The sequence below is a fragment of the Sturnira hondurensis genome, unplaced genomic scaffold (assembly GCF_014824575.4).
Source record: "Sturnira hondurensis isolate 20B ecotype Veracruz unplaced genomic scaffold, ASM1482457v3 Scaffold0006849, whole genome shotgun sequence".
Taxonomy (NCBI): Eukaryota; Metazoa; Chordata; class Mammalia; order Chiroptera; family Phyllostomidae; genus Sturnira; species Sturnira hondurensis.
In genome coordinates, this window is record NW_028079480.1 from 3,042,104 (window position 1) to 3,066,875 (window position 24,772).

The window sequence follows — 24,772 nt, forward strand, 5'->3', positions numbered from 1 at the left end:
CTCTTTCAGTACAACAGGTGATAAACAATTCGTATTTGAACCACAGTAAACACAAATCCTAAAGCCTAGCTCCTTGAAAACAAACAAAAATTACATATTACCACATAGCTCAAACCAAATAATCTTCAATAAAATAAATTGATCATGACCTTAAGCAATAATTTAAAAACAGGAACAATTTGAAAACTATTCTACCCAACTAAGAGAGTACACAAATAAAGTAACTTTTTCCCAAACTGTGAAAATTGCAGGAACTTGGAACCAATCCCAAGCATTGCATGGTAGCCAGAATTCTTACTAAATTATTTAACTAGTATCCTCAGTAAACCTTGTTAGTAACATGTATGAACATCTAGTTTATTAATCTCTAATTCATTTACGTAAGTTACCAGTTATTTATGAATATCTAGTGTAGTAATTCCTAATTCATTGAATAAGTTACCAGCAAGTAAACTTTAGTCATAAATGTACGTTGGTCTATGAACTGACTATGCATCATTCATACCTTCCCAGCCCACAGAGAGGAGTACCCCCCTTGGGGCACACTGCACTTTAAGAACCGCAGGTGTAGAGAAGCGGGGCTTGGTGGTAGTAAAGGATAGTAGTGATGGCCATAGAAAGCAAAACATTATTTTTCATTAATCATTCCAAATTTTAAAAATAACCTAACTTGAATATTTGATTTCTAGTGTCTCTCTACTATAACCTAGTTCACCAATCAACGAACATCTGTAGGATAACAAGAAACCATTTCATTTGTGGATTCTCACACATTTGCAGTGTCAAGTATGGGTTTTTCCAATTTTATGCAAACTATTAAACCACAAAGGGCTTTGTAGCCAATGGTAAAAATGAACTGTCCACATGACTGCTTATGAAGATGAAACCTTAATTAATGGTTAAAGGTTAGTTATAAATATATAAGCATTACTTCAACAGGCTTTCTGGGTGAGGAGTAGCAGGTGATGTGTCTGGATCTTAGAGGACAATAGATTGATGGAGAAATATAGATTTTTTCGGGAAAAAGAGTATTCTGCTAAGAATTTGGCTCAAAGTACAAGGAGATAGGGTTGGAAGATGAAACTGGAAAGGTGCTGGTTCCAGATGAAAGATTCAACATTTTACATTAAGGAGTTTCCACCTAAATCAACAGGTGGAAAGTCTTTACTAGGGCTCTGTTTATTTATATTCAGCCTGGTTTGCAAAAGAGTTGAAATAAACAAACCTTCAAGGAGAAAAATAAGTAGTTGAGGTGATCAGATCAAAGGAAGAATAAGGGTAGAAAAAGAAAACCTGAGACAAAATCAGTACCAGGAATGATACCACACAGGCCTACATTTAAGTTTATTTGCAGTAAAAACACAAAGGTGCTTTAGAAAGTACTCTGGTGGCAGGTGTATGGTGAATGTTCTTTAGAAAGCAGCCACACTGGATCCCAAACCCTGAAGTGAGGATTAAAGGCAAAGGCAGCACATATTTCTAAATACCACTTTGAGGTAGGGCTTACATTTCTATTGTAATGACATGAACAATATAGAAACTTCATATTCAATATAGAAACAGGTTCAAATTCAATATCAAATACAATTTTTTCACATCACTAAAAGACAAAAAACTCCATTTCAATTCTTTTCCTCACCCTCTTTATCTTCAACTAGGGTACTAACAATGACATGAGTTACAAGAAGATGTTAAGAGAAACGGCCAACAGTAGTGTCTGTGCCCGGTAACAAGTATGATCCCACCTTGCAGCCTACCAGAGTTGTGCCTATAGCATAAGCAAAGGTTTCCACATGTGCAGCAGCTGCATGTGAACCTTCAGATTTTTTCTTTTTTGAAACATTTTTATTGATTATGCTATTACGGTTGTCCATTCTGCCCCTTTATTTGCCTCTGCCCGGCACATACCCTCCCACCCACATTCCCCCCCTTTAGTTCATGTCCATGGATCATACATGTAAGTTCTTTGGCTTCTACATTTCCTATACTATTCTTAACCTCCCCCTCTCTATATTCTACCTACCATTTATGTTATTTATTCTCTGTACCTTTTTCCCCATTTCTCCCTCCCATTCCCCTGCTGATAACCCTCCATGTGATCTCCATTTCTGGGATTCTCTTCCAGTTCTAGTTGTTTGCTTGTTTGTTTTTATTATTTTAGGTTCGGTCGTTAATAGCTGTGAGTTGTTATTTCTCTGTTCATATTTTTTGTCTTCTTTTTCTTAGATAAGTCCCTTTAACATTTCATATAATAAGGGCTTGGTGATGAGGAACTCCTTTAACTCAACCTTATCTGGGAAGCACTTTATCTGCCCTTCCATTCTAAATGAAGGCTTTCCTGGATAGAGTAATCTTGGATGTAGGTTTTTGCCTTTCACGACCTTTGAAACCTTCTTTCCAGCCTCTTCTTGCCTGCAAGGTTTCTTTTGGGAAATCAGCTGAAATTCCTGTGGGAACTCCTTTGTAGGTAACTGTCTCCTTCTCCTTGTTGCTGTTAAGATTCTCTCCTGATCTTTAATCTTGGGTAATGTAATTATGATGTGCCTTGGCGTTTGCTTCCTTGAGTCTGACTTCTTCGGGATTCTCTGAGCTTCCTGGACTTTCTTAAAGTGTATTTCCTTTGCCAGATTTGGGAAGTTGTCCTTCATTATTTTTTCAAATAAGTTTTCAATTTCTTGCTCTTCCTCTTCTCCTTCTGGCACCCCTATGATTCAGATATTGGAATGTTTAAAGATGTCCTGGAGGTTCCTAAACCTCTGCTCATTTTTTTTTTGAATTCTTGTTTCTTCACTCTGTTCTGGTTGAAGTTTCTTTCTTCCTTTTGCTCCAAACTGTTGATTTGAGTCCAGGTGTCCTTCCTGTCACTGTTGGTTCCCTGTGAATGTTCCTTTATTTCCCTTTTCATGGCCTTCACTTTTTCCTCTATTTTGTGACCATACTCAACCATTTCTGTGAGCAACTTGATTACCAGTGTTTTGAACTCTGCATTTGATTGGTTGGCTATCTCTTTGTTGATTAGTTGTATTTTTTTCTGGAGCTTTGATCTGTTATTTCATTTGGGCCATGTTTTTTTGTCTTGGTGCACCTGTTATGCAGTAAGGGGCGGAACCTTAGGTATTCACCAGGGTGGGGCAACCCACGCCACTGTGTTATGGTGCTATTTGTGGGGGAGGAGTCTGAGAGAGAACAGTGCCACTTGCTCCACTCTTGCTGGCTTTCAGTTACCTGCTCTGCTACCCACAAGCAAATTGGGCCCTTCTGGTGCTGATTCCTGTTTGGTTGGGTTTGGGTGTGTTCTAGGACCATGTGGGTCTCTCCAATGAATTCTCTTGTGAGGTTGGGAGTTTATCCCGCTGCCTCAACCCGCACAGGTTTTTTCAGTTAGAGGTTTTGAGACTTTATTTCCCTGGGTTGGAACCCTTGGCTATGTGGTCTGTCTCACTCCTCAACTGTTCCTCCTGGTTTATCTGCACTCAAATGTGGAACCCCCCAGCTCCACCAGCTGTCTTCTTACCTGTCCTTACCAGTCCTTCAGCCACTGCTTTGCCATGGGTCCTCTCTTCCTTGCTGCCTGTGTCTGCCCCTCCTACTTGTCTGGATGAGTTTCTTCTTTAACTCCTTGGTTGTCGGACTTCCATACAGTTCAATTTTCTGGCAGTTCTGGTTGTTTTTTGTTTTTAAATTTTTTGTTGTCCTTCTTTTGATTGTGTGAAGAATTAGTGTGTCTACCTATGCCTCCATCTTGGACAGAAGTCATTTATGGGAGTTCGCTCAGCAATAAGGGTGGAAAGATCTTTTCTGACTGTAGTTAGGAGTAAGCAATAGTTAGATCCCATTGAAATCCTCAATTCTTTGGTTTCTGTGCAGATGACGACTTTATGCCTTTTTGTAGTCAACTGCTTCCACAGGGCAGTGCTGATGCTGTTCCCTTTACTCTACTGCAATATTCTTGCATCTTCTCTGACTGTAGAAGGGTCCCTTTCAGTTCTTTAAATTAACTCGTCATATAGTCAATAGAAGGTATTCTAACAAAGAATATGGTTTCATTTATTTATTTACTTACTTTACTTATTTATTTATAGAGAGAGAAAGGGAGGGAGAGAAGGAGACAAATACTGATGTGAAAGGGAAACATTAATCAGTTGCCTCTAGTATGTGCCTTGAACAAGGACTGAATCCGAAACCTAGGCAGACATGTGCCAACTGGGAATTGAAGTGGAGACATTTTGCTTTGTGGGACGATGCTCAACCAACTAAGCCACACCAGTCAGGGTGAGTATGCTACCTTTTAGTCAGTTTCTCAATCTCAGTTCTACTGAATTTTGGGCCAAATGTTTCTTAACATTTGTGGGGGACTGTCCCACTCTACTCACTGGATCTTATTTAGTAGCACCCTCCAAGGCTGTGGTTATAATCAAAACCATCTCCACACATTGCCAAGAATCCCCTGTGGAGCACAAATGCTTCTGGATGAAAAACACTACTTTAAGGCAATAGTTCTCAATTGCAAAGGTACATCAGAATCACCTTTGGAAATTTTAAAAAATTTATAAAATACCCAGGCCCCATGATGTAGATTCTGAGTCAGTAGATCTGGAGTGGCCTAGACATTTTTTTCAGAATCTTTAGGATGTTTTAAAAGCATACGTGCTTAGGCACATATGTTTTTAAAAGACCTCTGTCCCTGGATGGTGTGGCTCAGTTGATTAGAGTGTCATCCCCAAAACCAAGGCGTTGCTGGTTCAATCCCCAGTGAGGGCACATATGAGAAGGCAATGAATCAATGTTGCTCTCTCTAAAAATGTAAAAAACAAACAAAAAAAATGCAACAGAACTTCAAAACCACATTTTAATGTATAGTTAAGAATTATAATGCCAAGGAGAACTTTCAACATAAACTTTCTGATAATCATAAATGGAATAAATGTAATTTGGTGACATTTTACCAAGTTCCAAATAAATTTATTTTATCATAAACAGAAATTTCAAATTATGTAGGTCAGATTCATACTTACTTGCTAGAAGCAGACAGGAAAGTGCAACTAAATGCAACTGCTGGATAGAGATGTCATACCGATCCATAAACAAGTCCAGCAAATAGACTGCAAGATGTCGGGCAGAAGGGCAGAGTGTGAAGCGATTGCTCACAATGGCAATCAAGTCAGCAAAATACCTTCTGAGACTTAGCTGAGGGGACTGGCCTTTGTAGGACGGCAACTTCAGCTCCTAAATCAAGAGTAACAAAATTCAGTTAAATAGCCTATAGGAGAAGTATTCCCACAATGCAAAGATCACTTTTCCCCCAATATATTAGTGTTACAAGAGTCAAAAGTACACTTGAGTGAAACAAAAATGAAAAAAGTTGAATGGAAAAATAATGAATGACATTTAAAACTTAAACTAAGCTTTTTCTTCTTATCCTTAACTACCTCTGACATGACTGATTATAGGTGTTTCTTGGATTATGAAATAGATGTATTCAAGTAAAATTTTCAGTAAGGGAAACCTGTTTTTCTCTACCAGACGTTTTCAGAAAAACATCCTGCTCAAAACCCAACCATACTACACATATACACACCCTCCAAGAAGCTCAGAGCTTTTGGTTAGAAGGTAACAGATAAGTGGATATACTCAAAGCATGTCACATACTATATTATACCTGCAGGGAGGTGGTAGAAACTAGTATTCACTCATGAGTATCTTCTAATATATTTCCCATTCAACAGTTCTAGGGTATCTCCTTTGCCATCATCCTCTCATAGACCTAAAGTTTTTACCATCATAACTGTTCAATTTCAGAATTAAATAAGCTTGTTTTCTAAAAGTTAGAAAATTTCTATACTGTTGAAGTATTTAGGGCACAGAGAAAGACGGAAGAGTTCTAAGTTCATTTTATGAGATGAGCATAATAGCAATACTAAACCCAATAGGTATTGTAATAGAAGTATCATGGAAAAAACCCTGAAAGCATAGGAAAAAAAAGATAAATTACACTTCATCAAAATTAAAACCTTTTGCCCTGACCAGTGTGGCTCAGCTGGTTGGGCATCATCTGCAAAGCAAAAGATCACCAGTTCAATTCTGTCAAGACACGTGACTGGGTTGAGGGTTTGATCCCCCATAGGGATGCAGACAAGAGGCAACAATGTTTCTCTCTGATGTTTCTTTCCCTCTATTTCTCCCTCCCTTCCCCTCTCTCTAAAAATATAAATAAAATCTTTTTTTAAAATGGAAATCTTTTGTGCATCAATGGACACTTATCAAAAAAAGTGAAAAGGCAACCCACAAAATGGGGGAAAATGCTTGCAAATCATATATCTAATATGGGGTTAATATCCAGATTATATAAAGAACTCTTGTGGGGTAGGGGAGGATGATATTTGCAAGATGACAACAGAGTAGGAGGATCTTTCTCACACCTCTTCCCAGAACCACACTGGAAATAAGAATAAAGAGGGGAACAACCACCCAAAATAAATAACCAAAGACTAACTGAAGAAGAGACTTCTAACCAAGGATAGGCAGAAGCCACCTTGAGACCAGTAGGATGGCTGGGGACGCACAAGGGGATGGCCCACTCCCATGGTGGCAGGCTGCAGATACATCATGGCTGTGGGAGCTTCCCCCTGAGAGGAGTGAAGCCTAGACCCCAGACTGGGTTCTCAAGCACAGGGCACCAATGCCAGAATCAGCCACTCATGTAGCATCCAACGGTGAGAGGCCCTGGGGTTTTCCTTTGCTTGGGAGAGATGGGACCTGCTGGAGAGAAAGCCACTTTTTTTTAAGGAGCCAAAGCACAAATTTTTCCTTCACGGTCACTTGCCTTGGACTATGGCANGGAACAACCACCCAAAATAAATAACCAAAGACTAACTGAAGAAGAGACTTCTAACCAAGGATAGGCAGAAGCCACCTTGAGACCAGTAGGATGGCTGGGGACGCACAAGGGGATGGCCCACTCCCATGGTGGCAGGCTGCAGATACATCATGGCTGTGGGAGCTTCCCCCTGAGAGGAGTGAAGCCTAGACCCCAGACTGGGTTCTCAAGCACAGGGCACCAATGCCAGAATCAGCCACTCATGTAGCATCCAATGGTGAGAGGCCCTGGGGTTTTCCTTTGCTTGGGAGAGATGGGACCTGCTGGAGAGAAAGCCACTTTTTTTTTAAGGAGCCAAAGCACAAATTTTTCCTTCACGGTCACTTGCCTTGGACTATGGCAAAGGGAAGGCAGCGTAGACTGGAATTGCCTGAAGACAATCTGGAGTGAGAGGCATTGGGAAGAGATGTCGGGGAGCAGTTACTGGGATTCCTATGCCAAGACATACCTCCACATTGCAGCAGACATTTTTCTCGAGAAGAGTAAGCCCCGCCCAGGGGAAAAACAATTACCAAACCCTGCAGGACACCTATCCCTACCTTCTGGAATCCTACTTGCCCCATCCTGCATCCACCCCCCTCCCCCACCATCTGCCCTCTCTCCCAACCCCAACAAACTGAATCCCTGCTGATGAAACAGCAACATATATAGACTTAGGAGGTGTTTGAGACTGGCTTTAGGGAGCAACCAACTCATACGCTTTCCCTTGAAACAGTCTAGCACTTCCCTCTCATAGGAGAGCCACAGAAATACCCTCTTGGCTTCTGGCAAACCAAACCTCTGGGGTCTAGAGGCCCCACGTGCTTTCCTACTAGGGGCTCTACTCTGCCAAGTTCAGGGAAATAATCTAAAACAGACTAAGATGCGTGGCTAGGGGATGGGGAACATACCTACTATCTTCCCTGAAGTATGAAAGGGACCTCCCATGGGAGTTCCAGGGGTCCCATCCTCCTTACTTCATCAGAAGCTCTCTCAGAAACAGTCAAGTTAGCAACTAGACTAAGACTGACAGCTGGCCAGAGGCAGGTAGAGGCAGATCCTGGTTTGCTGACCCACCCCTGAGCCCTGTGATAAAAGCCAGTCTTGCAGCAGCATGGCCCATCCTGTGTACAGCCAAGCCCACAGGAGACAGCCACAAACACTGGATCTTTTGTGGCTCCAATAGGCTGCTAAGCGCTAGTCATGGAGAGCATCTGACATAGGCTTATACCAGATTTAGACAATATCAGAGCCATACCCCAAGGGAGAACCTGGCAGGCAAGAACTAAACTCTGCAGAAATGAATTCTACTTTGTTCCTTTTCATTATTTCTGTTATTATTTGTTTTTCTTGGCCTTTTTTCTTCTATTTTCATTCTTCCTGTTTTTCCTTCGTATCTCTTATTACTCTTTTCTTACTCCATTTTTCCTTTCCTTATTTTAAAATTCCTTCTTTTTCTTTTTTTGCCATTTCTTTCTCTAGTCCTTACTCTTCTTAAAAAATAAATTATACTTTATTGTTTGTTATCACAATTGTCCCAACTCCCTCTTCTTATCCCCCTTCATCAAGACCTCACCCTAAGTCCCTCAGGTGATCCCTATACTATTATCCATGTCCATGGGTCAGGCATATTATGTTCTTTGGCTACTATATTCCCTATATCTCATGTATTTTATATCCCATGACTATTCTGTAACAGCCAATTTGTACTTCTTAATCATTTCAACATTTTTTCCCACTTCCCCCCAACCTGCCTCCCATCTAGCAATAATCAAAACATTCTCTGTATCGATGATTCAGTTTCTGTTCTGTTTGTTCACTTATTTCATTTTTTAGATTCAATTATTGATAGATTAATTTACTGCCATTTTATTGTTCATATGTTTTTATCTTAAAGGAGACTCTTTAACATTTCACATAATACTGTTTGGTGATGATGAACTCCTTTAGCTTTTTCTTGTCTGGGAAGCTCTTTTTGTAAATGATGGCTTTGCTGGGTAGAGTAATTTTGGTTGTAGGACCTTGCTTTTCATCACTTTGAATATTTCTTGTCAATCCCTTCTAAACTGCAAAGTTTTTGTTTAGAAATCAGCTAACAGTCTTATGGGAGCTCCCTTGTAGGTAACTAACTGCTTTTCTCTTGCTGCTTTTAAACTCTCTCCTTGTCTTTAATCTTTTGAATTTTAATTATTATGTGTCTTGGTGTGGGCTTCTTTGGGTTCATCTTGTTTGAGACTCTCTGCATTTCCCGGACTTTTATGTCTACTCATATTACCTTCACCAAATTAGGGAATTTTTCTGTCATTATTTTTTCAAATAGGTTTCCAATTTCTTACTCTTTCTCTTATCCTTCTTGCACCCCCACTATGTGAATACTGGTACATGTGAAGTTGTCCCAGAGGCTTCTTACACTATCCTCATCTTTTTAGATTCCTTTTGACTTCTTGCTTTTTGCTTTCTTATATTCCAAATCACTGATTTGATTCTTGGCTTCAGCTACTCTGCTATTGATTTCTTTATTAAATTATTCTTTATTTCAGTTGGTATATCCTTCATTTCTGACTGGTTATTTTTTATGGTTTCAATGTCCTTTTTTTATGCTGTTGAAATTCCGAGTTCATTTACTCTTCCCATAAGTTCATTGAGCATCCTTATAAAGTGTTTTGAACTCTGCATCCAACAGATTGTCTCCATTTTGTTTAGTTCTTTTTCTGAAGTTTTATTCTGTTCTTTCATTTGAGCCATGTTTCTTTGTCTCCTCATACTGGCAGCCTCCCTATATTTGTTTCTATGTATTAGGTAGAGCTGCTATGACTCCCTAGCTTGGTAGTGGCTCAATGCAGTAGGTGTCCTGTAGGGTCCATGGCACTTCCTCTCCTACCACCCAAGCTGGGTATTCAGAGTGTGCCCATCGGGTGGACTGTATACACTGCTCTTGTAGTTGAGCCTTAATTGCTGTTGGCAGGTTAATAGCAGGGATTTAGCCAGGCCAATCAGATGCAAACACTGGCTGTGACCACTGACCACCAACCTCTGGTGGATCAGTACAGGGGCCTACTCCACAGAGCAGGACTTCCTTTAGCAGGACTCTGGTGCCCGCTGAGTCTGCCCCTTGAGTGTGTCACTTATGGAGGTAATTGGGCGATGGTGCTCCAACATGGTCTTTAGCTGTCCACTGAGTGTGCAGGATCTGGGGCCTCCTGAGAGGTGTAAGCCAAGGTCATCCACTGCCTGTGTTCTGTCTGAGGTACTGGCCATGAGCTACAAAGTGATCTGCAGATGGCTGGTAGGTATGTTGGGCTTGGAGGTGCCTAAGCAAGGCTAAGCTGTGAACAAAGCCACATGGTAATTAAAATGGCAAGCTTAAAGACAAAGAGAATATATTAAAGGCAACAAGAAAGAAACAGTTAATTACTTACAGGGGAGTTCTAATAAGGCTATTAGCTGATTTCTCAATAGAGTAACTGAAGGGAATGGAAGTATTCAAAGTAATGAAAAGCGAGACCCTGGACCAGTCTATCCAGCAAGGCTATAATTTAAAACTGAAGGCAAAAAAGAGCTTCCCAGACCAAAAATAAATAAACAAATAAATAAATAAATAAAGCAAGGGGAGTTCATTACCACCAAGCCAGCACCACAAGAGGTGTTACAGGGAGTGTTTGAAGAAGAAGAAAAAATAGAGAGAGGGAGAGTTTTGTACGTATGTTCCTTTTGAACATACGTACAAAAGGAAAAATGGCAATGAATAAGCACCTATTTACATTTAAGGTTACATTATAACCTTAAATGTAAATGGATTAAATGCTCCAATCAAAAGACATAGGGTAGTTGAATTGAAAGAAAACATGAAAAAAACATGTTTTCATAAGAAAACATGACCCATATATATGCTATATATATGCTATCTACAAGAAATATACCACAGAACAAAAGATTTACACAGGTGAAAATGCAGATTGAAAATGAAGGAATGGAAAAAATATTCCATACAAATAGAAATGGAAAAAATCTGGGGAAACAATACATATATCTGACAAAATAGACTTCAGAACAAGGCCATAACAAGAGACAAAGAAGGTCACTATATAAAGGGAGCAATCCAACAAGAAGATATAGCCCTTGTAAACACATATGCACCCAATATAGAAGCACCTTTATATATAAAGAAAGTCTTGGTGGACTTTAAGGAAGAGGTCCATAGTAATACAGATATTGTAGGGAATTTTAACACCACACTGCCAAGAATGGGTAGAGCTTCCAGACAAAATATCAACAACAAAACAGTGACCTTGAATGACATACTAGATCAAATAGATTTAATTAATATTTACAGAACATTTCACCCCAAAGCAGCAGAAAACACATTTTTTAAAGATTTTATTTATTTATCTTTAGAGAGGAAGGGAAGGAGAGGAGAGAAATATCAATGTATGGTTGCCTCTCGTGAGTCCCCTGCTGGGAACTGGCCTGCAACCCGGTCATGTACCCTGACTGGGAATCGAACCGCGATCATGTGGTTTGCAGGCCCGAGCTCAATCCACTGAGCTACACCAGCCAGGGCCAGAAAACACACTGTGGATGCACATTCTCAAAGACTGACCACATGGTAAGACACAAAATAAATCTCAACAAATTCAAGGAACTTGAAATCACATTAAGCATTTTCTTGGATCACTATGGCATGAAACTAGAAATCAATCTCAATTTAAAAAACCTCAAATGCTCAAATACCTAGAGGCTAAATAAAATGTATTAAGATTAAATAATGAATGGGATATCAATGAAATCAAGGAAGAAATCAAAAAGAACTTGGAAACAAATGAAAATGAAATACACAACAATCCCAAACTTATGGGACACAGTGAAAGTAGTCCTGAGAGGGAAGTTTATAGCATTACAGGCCTGTTTAAAGAAGACTGAAAAATCCCAAATACATAATCAACACTGGACCTAAAATAACTAGAAAAACAACAACAAACAAAGCCCAAAGTGAGTTTGTATAAGAAAGGAATAATCAAGATCAGAGCAGAAGTAACTCACATAGAGATGAAAAAAAAATTCAAAAGATCCAATGAATCCAGGAACTAGTTCTTCAAAAAGATAAACAAAATCAGACTCATCAAGAAAAAAAAGAGAGGACCCAAGTAAAAAAAAAAACCAGAAATAAAGAGAAGTGACAACTAATACTGAAAAAATACAAAGGATTTAAAGAAAATACTATGAACAACTATATGCCAAGAAATTGGACAACCTGGGCTAAATGGATAAATTTCTAGAACATACACTCTTCCAAAACTGAATCAGGAAGAATCAGAAAACCTGAATAGAACAATGACAACTAATGAAATTGAAGCAGTCATTTAAAAAAACTTCCAGCAAACAAAAGTCCTGGACCAGATAGATGGCTTCACAGACAAATTTTACCAACTGTTCAAAGAACACTTACCCTTCCAAAACTATTCCAAAAAAATTCAAGAGGATAAAAGACCTCCAAGCTGTTTCAAGGCAGTATTACCCTAATTCCAAAACCATGTAAAGACACAACAAAGAAAGAAAATTAAAGGCCAACATCTCTGATTAGCGCAGATGATAAAATTCACAACAAAATATTAAAAGGGATCCAGCAATACATTAAAAAGATCATAGGCCATGATCAAGTGAGATTCATTCCAGGGATGCAGGGTTGGTACCATATTTGCAAATCAATAAATGTGATACATCACATAAACAAAATAAAAATCACATGATCACATCAATAAACACAGAAAAAAATTCATTAAAATCCAGCATCCATTTATGATAAAAACCGCTCAGCACTGTGGGAATAGAGGGATCATACCACAACATAATAAAGCCCATATACTAAAAACCCACAGTTAACATCTTACTCAATGGGCAACAACTAATAGTGTTCCTCTTAAGATCAGGAACAGGACAGGGATGTCCACTTTCACCATTCTTATTCAACAAATTACTGGAAGTCCTAGCCATAATAGTCAGACAAGAAGGAAAAATAAAAGGCATCCAAATTTGAAAGGAGGATGTAAAACTGTCCTTATTCACAGATAACATGATATTATACTTAGAAAACTCTATAAGCTCCACCCAAAAATCTACTAGACCTAATATACGAATTCAGCAAAGTAGCAGGATACAAAATCAATACTTGGAAATCGATGGCATTTTTATATACCAATAACAAACTATTAGAAAGAGAAATTAAGAAAACATTTCCATTTACTAATACAACAACAACAACAACAACAACAACAAATAAGGTACCTAGGAATACATTTAACCACGCAAGTAGAAGACTCACACACAGGAAACTCTAAGACACCGAAGACAGAAACTGGGGAAGATACAAATAAGTGGGAGTATATACCATGTTAATAGATTGGAAGAAATAAGATAATTAAAATGTCCATTCTACCCAAAGCAACCTATAGATTCAATGCAATTCCTATTAAAATACTAAGGGCACATTTCACAAATCTAGAACAAATATTCCAAAATTTTATGTGAACCAAAAATGACCCTGAATAGCCTCAGCAATCTTGAGAAAAAAGAACAAAGTTCTTTTCTCAGTTGGAGGGATCACAATACCTGATATCAAACTATAAGGCCACTGAAATCAAACAGCCTGGTAATGGCATAAGAACAGACACATAGATCAATGGAACAGAATAGAGAGCCAAGAAATAAACCATTAACAGTCTTTAACGGTCAATTAATATTTGACAAAGGATGAAAGAGCAAACCTTGGAGTAAAGACAGTTTTTTCAATAAATGGTGTTGAAAGAACTGGACTGGTACATGCAAAAATAATGAAACTAGACCACCAACTTACACCATCCATACCCAAGAATAAGCTCAAAATGGAGAAAAGACCAAAATGTAAATCACGATACCTTACCAATCCTAAAGAAAAACTTGGCAGTGAAATTTCAGGTATCTCACATAGAAATATGTTTGCCAATATATCTCCTAGGGCAAGGGAAACAAAGGAAGAAATAAACAAATGGGACTATATCAAATTAAAAAGCTTCTGCACTGCTAAAGAAAGTAGAATCAAAATGAAAAGGGCACCCACTGTACTAGAGAACACATTTGTCAACAATACATAACACAAGGGTTTAATCTCTGAAATATGTAAGGAACTTATATGACTCAACATTAGGAAGACAAACAACCCAATTAAAAGATGGACAAAGGACATGAACAGACATTTCTCCAAGGAGGACATACAGATGGCCCATAGACATAGGAAAAAATGCTCAACTTCACAGGTCATCAGAGAATTGCAAATTAAAATTACAATGAGCTATCACCTCATAGCTATCATTAATAAATCAATAAACAACAAGTGCTGGTGAAGATGTGGAGGAAAGGGAACCCTCATGCACTGTTGGTGGGAGGATAGACTGGTACAGCCACTGTAGAAAACAGTATGGGGTTTCTTCAAAAAATTAAAAATAAGCCTGGCTGGTGTAGCTCAGTGGATTGAGTACGAGCCTGCGAACCAGATGATCGCGGTTCGATTCCCAGTCAGGACACATGCCTGGGTTGCAGGCCAGTTCCCAGCAGGGGCCAGTTCCCAGCAGGGGATGCACTAGAAGCAACCATACACTGATGTTTCTCTTCCTCTTTCCTTCCCTTTCCCTCTAAAGATAAATAAATAAAATATTTAAAAAAAATTAAAAATAGAACTGCCATTTAACCCAGCAGTTCCACTTCTGGGAATATATCCTAAAAAGTCTGAAACACTAATTCAAAAGAATTTATGCACCCCTATGTTCACAGCAGCATTATTTATATACAGTAGCCAAGATATGGAAACAGCCTAAAGGCCCATTAGTAAAGTGGGCAAAAAAGCTGTGATACATTTATACAACGGAATACTATGCAGCAGTAAAAAATAAAAAAGGAATTCTTATCTTTTGCAACATGGAACTGGAAACTATTATGCTAAGTGAAATAAGTCAGTGAAAGACAAATATCTTATGGCCTCACTTATAAGTGGAACCTAACAGACAAGATAAACTAATAAGCAAACACAGAATCAGAGGCATGGATACATGGAACAGACTAACAGCCGTAGGAGGGGTGGGAGGAGGTGGAGACTGGTTGAAAGAAAGTAAAGGGATTAGTCAAAGAACATATATGTATGTATGACCCATGGATACAGACAATGGTGTGGGGACAGCCTGGGTGGAGGGGGGCAAAGGGTGACAAATTGGGACAACTGTAATAGCATAAACAAAAATATTAAGAAAAGAAATTCTTCTTTTATATATACAATTCAACAAAAAAACCCAACTCATTTAAAAAGTATGCAAAGGACTAAAATAAACATTTCTCCAAAGAAAATTTACAAGTGGTCAACAGGCACATGTAAAGAAGCTCAATGTCACTACTCATAAGGAAAATGCAAATAAAAGCCATTATGGGAGACCGCTTCACACCCATTGCAATTGCTATTATTAAGACAAAAAACAGAGTAAACAGAAAATAAGTGTCGGCAAATAGATGGATAAATTGGAACCCTTGTGTACTAGTGGATATAAAACTGCTGCCACTGTGAATAACAATATTACAAGTCCCTCCCAAAATTAATGTAGAATCACCATTCGACCCAGCAATTTCACTTTTAGGCATATGTCCCAAAGAATTAAATGTTGGGACTCAAAACAGATAGTTGTATACCCATATTCATAGTAACATTATTCACAATAGCCAAAAGGTGGAAACAAACAACCAAAGTATCGTCAACAAATGTGTGAACAAAATGCAATCTATACATACAATGGGTTATTATTGTCTTAAAAAGAAATGAAATTCCAATATATGCTACAGCACAAACCATAAGACAGTATACTAAGTGAAATCAGCCAGACACAGAAAGACAAATATTGTATGATTCCACTTGTATGTGGTACCTAGCATGGTCAAAGTCATAGAGGTAGAAAGCAGAACTGTGGTTACTAGGCACTGCAAGGCAGGGAAAATAGGGAGTTTTAGTTCAGAAAGAAGAGAAAGTTCTGAAGATGGACAGTGGTTATGGTAGCCATGTGAATTTATGTCTCATGTCACTAAATTGTACACTTAAAAATGGTTTAAGTGGTGAATTTTATGTTGTGTACATTTTCTAATAAACAAACACAAGAAATGGAAGTTACACATCAATCTAACTTAGTAAGATATAAAATTTTAGGTAAAATAGTATCCAACGTGTGCTTACTAAAATTGGAACAATACAGGGAAGATTAGCATGGCCCTTGTCCAAGGATGACATGCTAATTTGTGAAGCATTCAATATTTTTGTCTAATATATGGTGATAGAAGAAGAGCTGACTTTGGGTGGTGGGCACACAATGCAATATACAGATGATGTATCACAGAACTGTACACTTGAAATATATGTAATCTTATTAACAAATGTCACCCTAATAAATTTAAAAAACAAAATAAATTTTAAAAAATACTATCCAATGTAATTTAGTAGTATATCCAAAGAATGTTTCAATTGTAGTACATCCCAGGAATGCAAGGATGGTTTGATATTAGAAAATATATTAATAGAAATAACAATAATATTTCACAATATTTCACAATAACAATAATATTTCACAAATATGTACAATCACCTTGATAGATGTCAAATAGTATCTGCACAAAGGTAACCCTGAGAGAAATAACAGATACATATTTGTTTGACGAAGGAAGAGAGATAAAAATATCTCAAATATAAAAGCCAGCATCTCACTTGTACGTGAAACAATAAAATGTTTAGCATTCTAACAATGACTACTGCATATTATTATTTAACATTATTCTGTGAATACTAATCAATCCAAACAGAAAAAGAAAGAAAAGGTTTGATTATTGGAAAGGAAGACTCAAAGACACTCTGAGAAACAAAGTTATTATTTTTCAAATGATAGCATTTATATCCAGAAAGAAACAAGAAAAACAGAAAAAAAATATGTAGAAAGAGTAAGGATTCAGATGGCTGTTTACAAAATTAAGATTAAAAAATCAACAGCTTTCTGTATACTAAAAGCTGGTTAGAAAACAGAATATTCCATACACAGTAACTATAAAAATTAAAGTACCTAGAAATAAATTTATACATTCCAGCACTGTATGAACATAATTCTAAAATTCTGCAGGAGTATGGAAGACCTGCATTCATGGAAAGACATTCCTTTTACTTGGATAGAAGAACTTATTTGATAACAATAACATTCTGAATTAGGGAAGAACAGATGAATTTAATAAATATTTCTGGCACATAGGATGAGTTAATTTCTTTACAGAGAACTCATAAGTCAATAGGAAAAAGGCAACAAATATGAACAGACAGTTCATAGAAAAAACTGGACCAACAACATATAAAAATATACCTCATCTCATTCAAAATTAAAAATCATAGTGTTTCACTTACCACATTATATTCTATTACTTTTTGTTTATGATATAGAGTGGAAATAAGAACTCCCAGATATTATTGGTCAGGTTCACAATACAACCTTTTGAAGGACAAGTAAGTAATAAACTTTTAAAATGCAGACTGCAGATACCCTTTAATGTGGCAACACTAGCCTTAGGAATTTACCCTCTATATATGAAGGTGCTTTGCAGACCCATTTTTAATAGCATGATAGTGGAATAAAAAGCTTTATGTCCAACAATTTAAATGGGTCTCCAGAGAATTATGCTGAGCGAATACAGACAATTCCAAAAGGGCACATACTGTATAATTCCATTTATATAATTAACATTCTTGACATGACAAAAATTGTAGAAATGAGCAAGAGATTAGTGGTTGCCAGGGGTTAAGAGGAGGGGGAATGAGGGTGGCAGGGAAAAGGGTGTGGCCATAAAAGCATAACACATGAAAGAGATTACTGTGGTGATAGAAAACATTCTGTATCTTGACTATTTAAACATCAATATCTGGATTGTGATAATTGTACTATACTTTTACAAGATGTTACACTGGAAGAACTGGGTAAAGGGTACAGGGGATCTCTCTGTACTATTTCTTATAGTTGCATGGAAATCTAAAATTACTGCATAATAAACCAGGTAGTTAAATTGGTTAGAGCATTGTTTCAATGCTCCAAGGTTGTGGGTTTCATCTCCGGTCAGGGCACAAATAAATAAACACAACCAATGGAATGTATACATAAGTAAAACAACAGATAGATGTCTCTTTCCTCCCTCTCTAAAATCAATCAATAAATAAAAATTTGTTTAACTGTAATTAGATAAAAACTTGATGTCCATCAACAAGCAACTGATTAATAAACTACAGGGCACTGATTCAGTGCAAACATTAAAGGGCAGTAGATCTGGATGTGTTGATATGGAAAAATTTGATAACTTGAGAGAGCCTGGAGTGGAAGGTATACAATATATATTTGACCCCTTGTATCAACAACAAAAATAAAGTATTTGCAAATACATTAATTTATTGGCTATCTTTACAAGAAAAAAACAGTAATGGTGGTAACATTATAGTGAGGTTGGAGAAAGCTCATTTTAATCCTTCTTATACTATCCAAATGTTTTTAACCATATGCATTTATCATTTAAAATAAAAAAAACAATTAATAGCATTTTATGTTTTAAATTTTCATAAGTGAGAAAAGCAAAAACAAATGCTACTGAGGAAAAAAACCACATTGGTTTAGGCTGGCTTGGTTCTTTGAAGGTAAAAAATTTAATTTCTCCAAATAAAGAGAGCATCCAATTTCTTATGCAGTCCCTAGGGTTTTTCTTTTCTTCTTTACCATCTCTGTAGACTTTTACAATGGTGTAAATGTGCTACAATTGCAAATTTCACCTTTCTTTCCTGTCCTTACGTGACATTTATTCAGTCTTACCCATGTAGCAGACACTGTGCTAAGACATGAGCTGGAAAACAATCTCAAGCCTTTTTCTAGCAGGTGAACCAAAATACAAAGATTATCAGGACATAATACAGTAAGTACAAGGTAGTACAGGACACTAACTGAACAGGGAGAACCCTGGCAGTTCAGGGTTGGGTTCCTGGAAAAAAACAAAGCCACAGTGGGCTAAACACAAAAGAGGCCTGAACAAGGTCTTCAAGACTCACTGAGAAACAGCTGGAAAACACTGGTGGACTTTATTTTTAACTATAGTAACTTTATTAAATGAAGAAAAGACAAAGGCAAGAAGCCCAAGGACCGTCAATTGGAAATTTTAAACAATGTGCCCAATACATTTTCTTTTTATGATTTTATATGGTAAAGTATATGTGCTTACCAGATGGCTATCAGATCTACTTCTTCCCCAGGTTCTGTAGTTATGTAAGCATAAGAAAATGACCTACGCTCTTCTCAGCGTACACGTTCTGTCTATCACTGATCCCCTAGAACTGAACATTCTGGTTCCTGCCTGCTTCTCAGGATGTCATAGGACCATGGCCGAGAGACCATGGCAGAGAGACCTGTCATCTCCACCTCTACTCTCCAATCCTCCTCGGCTCAACATCCCAAGTACCATCCCCTTCCCAGAATGGGTTAACTGTCTAGTCAGGATGGAAAGAAAGGCCTAGAAGGAATACTCACAAGTGTACAACTGTGTGAGATGTTTTCTCAATGTTTCTTACAAAGCTAGCATTGCTTCCATCTGCCATAAAGGATCCTAAAAATACTACCCCAAGCTTTCTGAAGACACTAGTATGCAAAGCAAAACAATGAGAAGAAAAAGATGACAGTATAAGAAGATAGCTGCTTTGTAGGGGTTTTTTTTTGGGGGGGGGATACATAAGGGAAGGCAATTAATTATATTTCACAAAAACAGTATAGTGGGCATATGGGGTTGAAGATTTCCATTTGTTATAATTTTTACTCTTTCCTAGTAGACATTATACTGGCTACTCCAATTACTCCTCCACAAACATTGGGTGTAAGCACAGAACACCTTTCATAGAGTTCAAATGGCAACTCCCCAAAGGAAGATCTAAATTCAGATACTCTGAATTATATGAAACTCCAAAAAGGCAGGCATCATGTCATTTCATTCACTGTTACCACTCTAACACCTGGTTTAGCACCTAGTGCACTGCAGGTACTCAAATACTGTAAACAAATAAATTAGCATATGATTATCCAACTAAATCACTTGATTAGCAGTCTGCAATTAACATCTGTTTTTAAAAACATTTTATTTATTTATCTTTAGAGGGGAAGGGAAGGAGAGCGGGAGAGAAGTATCAATGTATGGTTGCCTCTCGTGTGTCCCCTGCTGGGAACTGGCCTGCAACCCACACATGTGCCCTGACTGGGAATCGAACTGAAATCCTTTAGTTCACAGGCCTGTGCTCAATCCACTGAGCTATAGCAGGCAGGGCAACATCTATTTTTTTAATAAGAAAAGTTCATTTTAACTTTCCTTGATTCAGTGTACTAAAAACAGTGGTCTCTCCAGTTCCATAGGTTCAACTTTTACTAACTAACAAAAATTCTTTACAAAGTGTGGCTACTGTGTGAAATCATAACATTTGGCTTATAAAATGCTTAAAGATAAGAATAAAGACAACCCAGGATAGCATGCCACAAGTGGCCCAAGATAACTTTCAATGGAATTCCTTCAGATGCTGCACTATCTTGTCTTTTGATAGTTCTACGCAAGTTTAGTAACAGTTGTGTTTTACTCCTTGGATCCTCCCCAGGGCCTAATACACAAAAGCATTCACCAAATCTACTGGGGGAAAAAATCCACTTCCAATGTCAAATGACAAAATTAATGCAGGTAATCACTAAGGATTAAAATTATACATAAAATATAAGACTCAAAAACGGTGTGGGGGGAACATGGAAATCAACAAGAAAAGTCTTTTGAGTTTGATGTTATTTAAAAAATAAGTAATTAATTTCACCACATACCGGAAAGACAAAGAGCTAACACTTAGTAAAGAACATTGAAAACTGAAAGACATCTGTAAAAAAAAAAAAAATCCCCAAATAGTACTGGGACAATTTTCAAAGTGGAAGAAAACCTCCAGCTCTCTTAACACTCTAGAGAACCATTCCATAGCTGAGTCCCTCTGTGGCATAAAAGACCTCTTAGAGGACTGAGGTTTATTTAGTGTGTCTAAGAGACTGAATGTCAGAATTAATAAGTAGCATTTAGAAATTTCAAACCTTAAAAAGGGTACAATTGTATCAATTTAAGTCAAAATTAGGTTTCCTAATTCTACTTAACCTGATTTTTTAAAAAATCAAGATTTAACTCATTATCATCCCTGGATCTCTCAACCCAACAATCAGCATCCTTTTTATTAAAGTATCAGCTGTTTTGCTTCTTTCTAATTTCTATACCTAGTAAGTGGCTCTCTCTCTATCCATGGTGAAACTGAGTCAAGTTAGAGATAATTTTGGATCTGGTCTCTTCTCTGACTATCAAAGAAGTAGAACTGGCTCATTATGCTAAAATATTGTGACATACAGAGTAAAACTGTCATGTAAAAGCAACAAAACACTATGCATTGTGCCAGAAAAGCATATTCTTCTCCCCCAATATCCATTTAGGTATACCAGGTCTACTTTCTGCTCTTGATATTAGCTGGAAGAGCAGCTAACTCCTTCTTCCTCAAGGAGGCAGCCCCAAATCTTGGGGTTTGGGGGTTGAGAATAACGAGTTATCACGTTTTTAGTGCTTACTACAATGTATGCCAATCATATATGCCAATGTGTGCTGTTCTAAGCACATGTACAGTATCATCTCATTTAATCTCACAATCATCCCATGGGCACATTTATTACTATTATTATTATCATTATTGTTATTCATTCTACAGATGAGAAAAATCGGGAAACAAAATTAAGTAACTTGTCCAAAGTCTCACAGCAAGTGAGTCGAAAGGCTGGGGAATCTATGTGCGAGTGTGACATTACACAACGACATGCAACACCGAATACACAACAAGGAGGGCCGCTCTGCCTAATAAAATGCCACTGGCTTTTTTAAGTACAGTATCAGACCTCTGTTCCACCTGGAAACTACATTAGAATGTCTCTTCACACTTTCTCTCGCCCAACTACCACGCCCCAACCCCCACCCCCTCCATTTAAGTTGCAGATTTTCCTGACACCCCAGGGAGGAAGCCAAGAAGTCAGTTAACCTTGAGCAAATAATCAAACTCGACTTTTCGGGTCTGGAAACTAGTGGTTAAAGAACCTGACTGTTCAAAGAGCAGAGATTCATACTACCGGCGGGAGACACCAAGTACCCAGTGAAAAGGTCCGGGCATCAAGATTACCTTGTACCGAAGGGCCTGATGAATATCTGCAGCCAGCTGTCCCCGCCACCACTGCCCCTCCAGCTCCATGAGACCCGGCGGCGCGCCTGGCCAGACGAGGCAACTCCGGTCTGTAAGACACACCCCAGACGCGGTCACTGCCAGCTCCCTCCAGACGACCTTCCGCGCCCCCTCTCCGAGGGGTGTGACCTCAGGCCACCCGAAGGGACCGTTCACCTTCACCTGGCTCGTCCTAAAATCAGCAGGATACAAACCAGTTCCCCAACGCCGTACGGAGAGGGCCCGAGTACCCAGTCAGCAGGAACTGGCGTATTCTGAAAACTGCCGGACCTGGTGCCGGGAAAATGGGAGTAACTGGGGCCGGAGTTCCCACCGCACTCGGGACGTCTGGAGGGGGGACCGGCTTCGGGCTCCCGGCGATCGGAGTTCCAATTCTCCCGACCACCCGGAGGATGGGAGAGACCTGACACCAGTCACAGCCCGCCTGAGGGGGAAACCTCCCGCAGAGAAACCCCCGACAAGAACGCCCGCCCCGGGCCGAGTCCCCGCAGCAGAGGGCCGGGCGCTCGCTTTTCCCCGGGAGCCTCTCCGCGGCGCGGCCCGGCCCGGCCTGCACCAGGCCACCTGGTGCAAACTGTGGGGCGAACTGTGTCGCGCGGCCCCAGAAAGGCAAACAAAAGGCCGGGCCGGGCGGGTCTGATGTCCGGCGCTCAGCCCAGGCCTGCAGGTCCCACAGCGGCCTCTCTTACCCGGAACCGCGGCCCTCACAGCCTCAGACCCGCGAGCATGAGGGGTATGCCGGCCCCGCTCATGCTGCAGACAGTGGGCCGCGAAGCGCCGGCCTCAGCTCAGGCCAAGCGCCTGGGCGCTCGCGCCGCCCATTGTTAAAGGACCGGCAGGCGGCTCCGCGTACAAAGCCAGCGCGGGGCACATGCGGCCCCGCCGCTGCCAATCTCGTCTCGCGATACAGCGGGGTCACCCCGAGCGTCCAATCGGCGGCCGGCCCGGCCCAGGTGCAACGCCGGGCGTGGGCTTGCTTGCTCCCGTCGTGCGGGGCAGCACCCCGCTAGCCTTGCACGACCCTGCGGTTCCCGTAGTCAGAACCCTAATGACGTCCGCCGGGAAAACTGTCTGAGGAGGTGGGCAGAAGTCGGAAGGGAGCACCGGAAAAATTATAATGTTGATCGTTATTCTGGTGGCCGGTCTGGTCATGCCCCTCACCTGCTGAGAACCTTTGGTGACTCCTTGGTTCTCGCAGAATTAAGGTCCCATGCCCCAACCTGGCGTTTATAACCCTTCACAGGTTGGATTCAGAATGCCTCACTTCACATTACAACAGTCCCTACATCCTACGGGCTGCTTCTGGGATTATCAGTTCCTGCATACGTGCTTTGGCCATTTCAACAGCCACTAAGGCACTTTCTCGTGAAATTTTGCTGTCTTTAAAATTTTTTAAACATCCTTCTAGAATCCTAATTAATCTCTTCCCCTTCCTTATTTCCTTTGCTTTAGCGATTCCCAAAAACTTTGAAAAAAGTTAACATTACCTTTAATAACCTAGTTTGTCAATTCCATAATGGATGTAATTAACCATCTGAGGTCTTAAATAGGAAACTACAAAAGCATGGAAACACTCCAACATCAATTAAGATAATATGGGACCTGAAATGTGATGGGCAGACATTTAATCAACTGTATTTTAACCTATTCGGTGGAATATCACAACAGAAATGGATAGTCAGCCCAAGGCAGTGATCCTCATTTTCCTAAGAATCTTATCAATCTCTTTCAATATTAAAAATAAATCACAGAACATTATCCCGTTCGGTTAGTATCCTTTGCCCCAAAAGTCGCATGATAAAGAGCTGCTGTAAAGTGATGTGTGTGTTACATGAATTTGACAATGACATCTTCATACACTTGAAGAACAGCTGCAGATATGTGAGACAATGCTTATGTGCAGAAGAGCAGTGCTACAGGGACCAATGGCAAAACAAGGGAAACTCAGAAGCAGAAGCTGGCAGAGCCCAACCTAGCCCAGCCTTATCCAGGGAGAGGCAGCCCTGGTCTATCTCAGTTGCAGGGGTTCCCTAGAAGAGGATATGGGACACAGGCTAAAAGCTCCATGCCATTTATAATGGCATTTAAATAGTACCTACCTCCTCAGGTACTGATTCACGTTCACTAAGCAACTTTATGACAATAATTTGGCTTCCGAATAACTTAAAATTTCAGGGCTTATTTAAGAATCCTTTCAGGAAAATGGGTCACAGACTATAATCATCAGTGTAGTAAATAGGTTGTTTCTCACGATTTCTATTTTTAAGATGTTATTCACTGGGAGATATTTGTTCAGAGATTTTTAAAATTATTTTTTGGATCTGCCTCATATGATGAAAGGACTTTAATGTTCATTCATTTCATAGTTTAATATGTGTGTGAATATATATAATTTGCCCAGTGTGTCTTAGATTTTAAGTCCCTAAAATGCAAAATGTAGGTTTATGATGATTTCTTCATTAATTCCTTTAGGGCAAGGTAGACACAATTACATACTTACTTAATTCATAAATAAAGTCTGCTCTCATGAAGTTATATTCTACTGGGGAAAGAGAAATACA

The 24,772-nt window shown here is 39.2% G+C and overlaps 1 protein-coding gene and 1 non-coding gene across 4 annotated transcripts in view; one reads left to right on the forward strand and one right to left on the reverse strand.

Annotated features, from left to right (window-relative positions):
* CCNJ (cyclin J) overlaps window positions 1-23,082 on the reverse strand; it is a 31,952-nt gene extending 8,870 nt beyond the window's left edge. The window contains exons 1-3 of one of the 3 annotated variants that reach the window (XM_037050854.1): window positions 22,901-23,082; window positions 22,152-22,261; window positions 5,016-5,226 (exon numbers count right to left, since the gene is read on the reverse strand). In XM_037050854.1, coding sequence (XP_036906749.1) covers window positions 5,016-5,226; window positions 22,152-22,220 — 280 coding nt within the window. In that variant the 5' untranslated portion in view covers window positions 22,221-22,261; window positions 22,901-23,082. The remainder of the gene's footprint in view (window positions 1-5,015; window positions 5,227-22,151; window positions 22,262-22,900) is intronic. The other 2 variants (XM_037050853.1, XM_037050852.1) reach the window with 2 other exon arrangements.
* LOC118990329 (U6 spliceosomal RNA) lies at window positions 16,076-16,179 on the forward strand. The gene has a single exon (XR_005067203.1). It is a non-coding gene; the product is annotated as a U6 spliceosomal RNA (small nuclear RNA).
* Window positions 23,083-24,772: the final 1,690 nt, after the last annotated feature.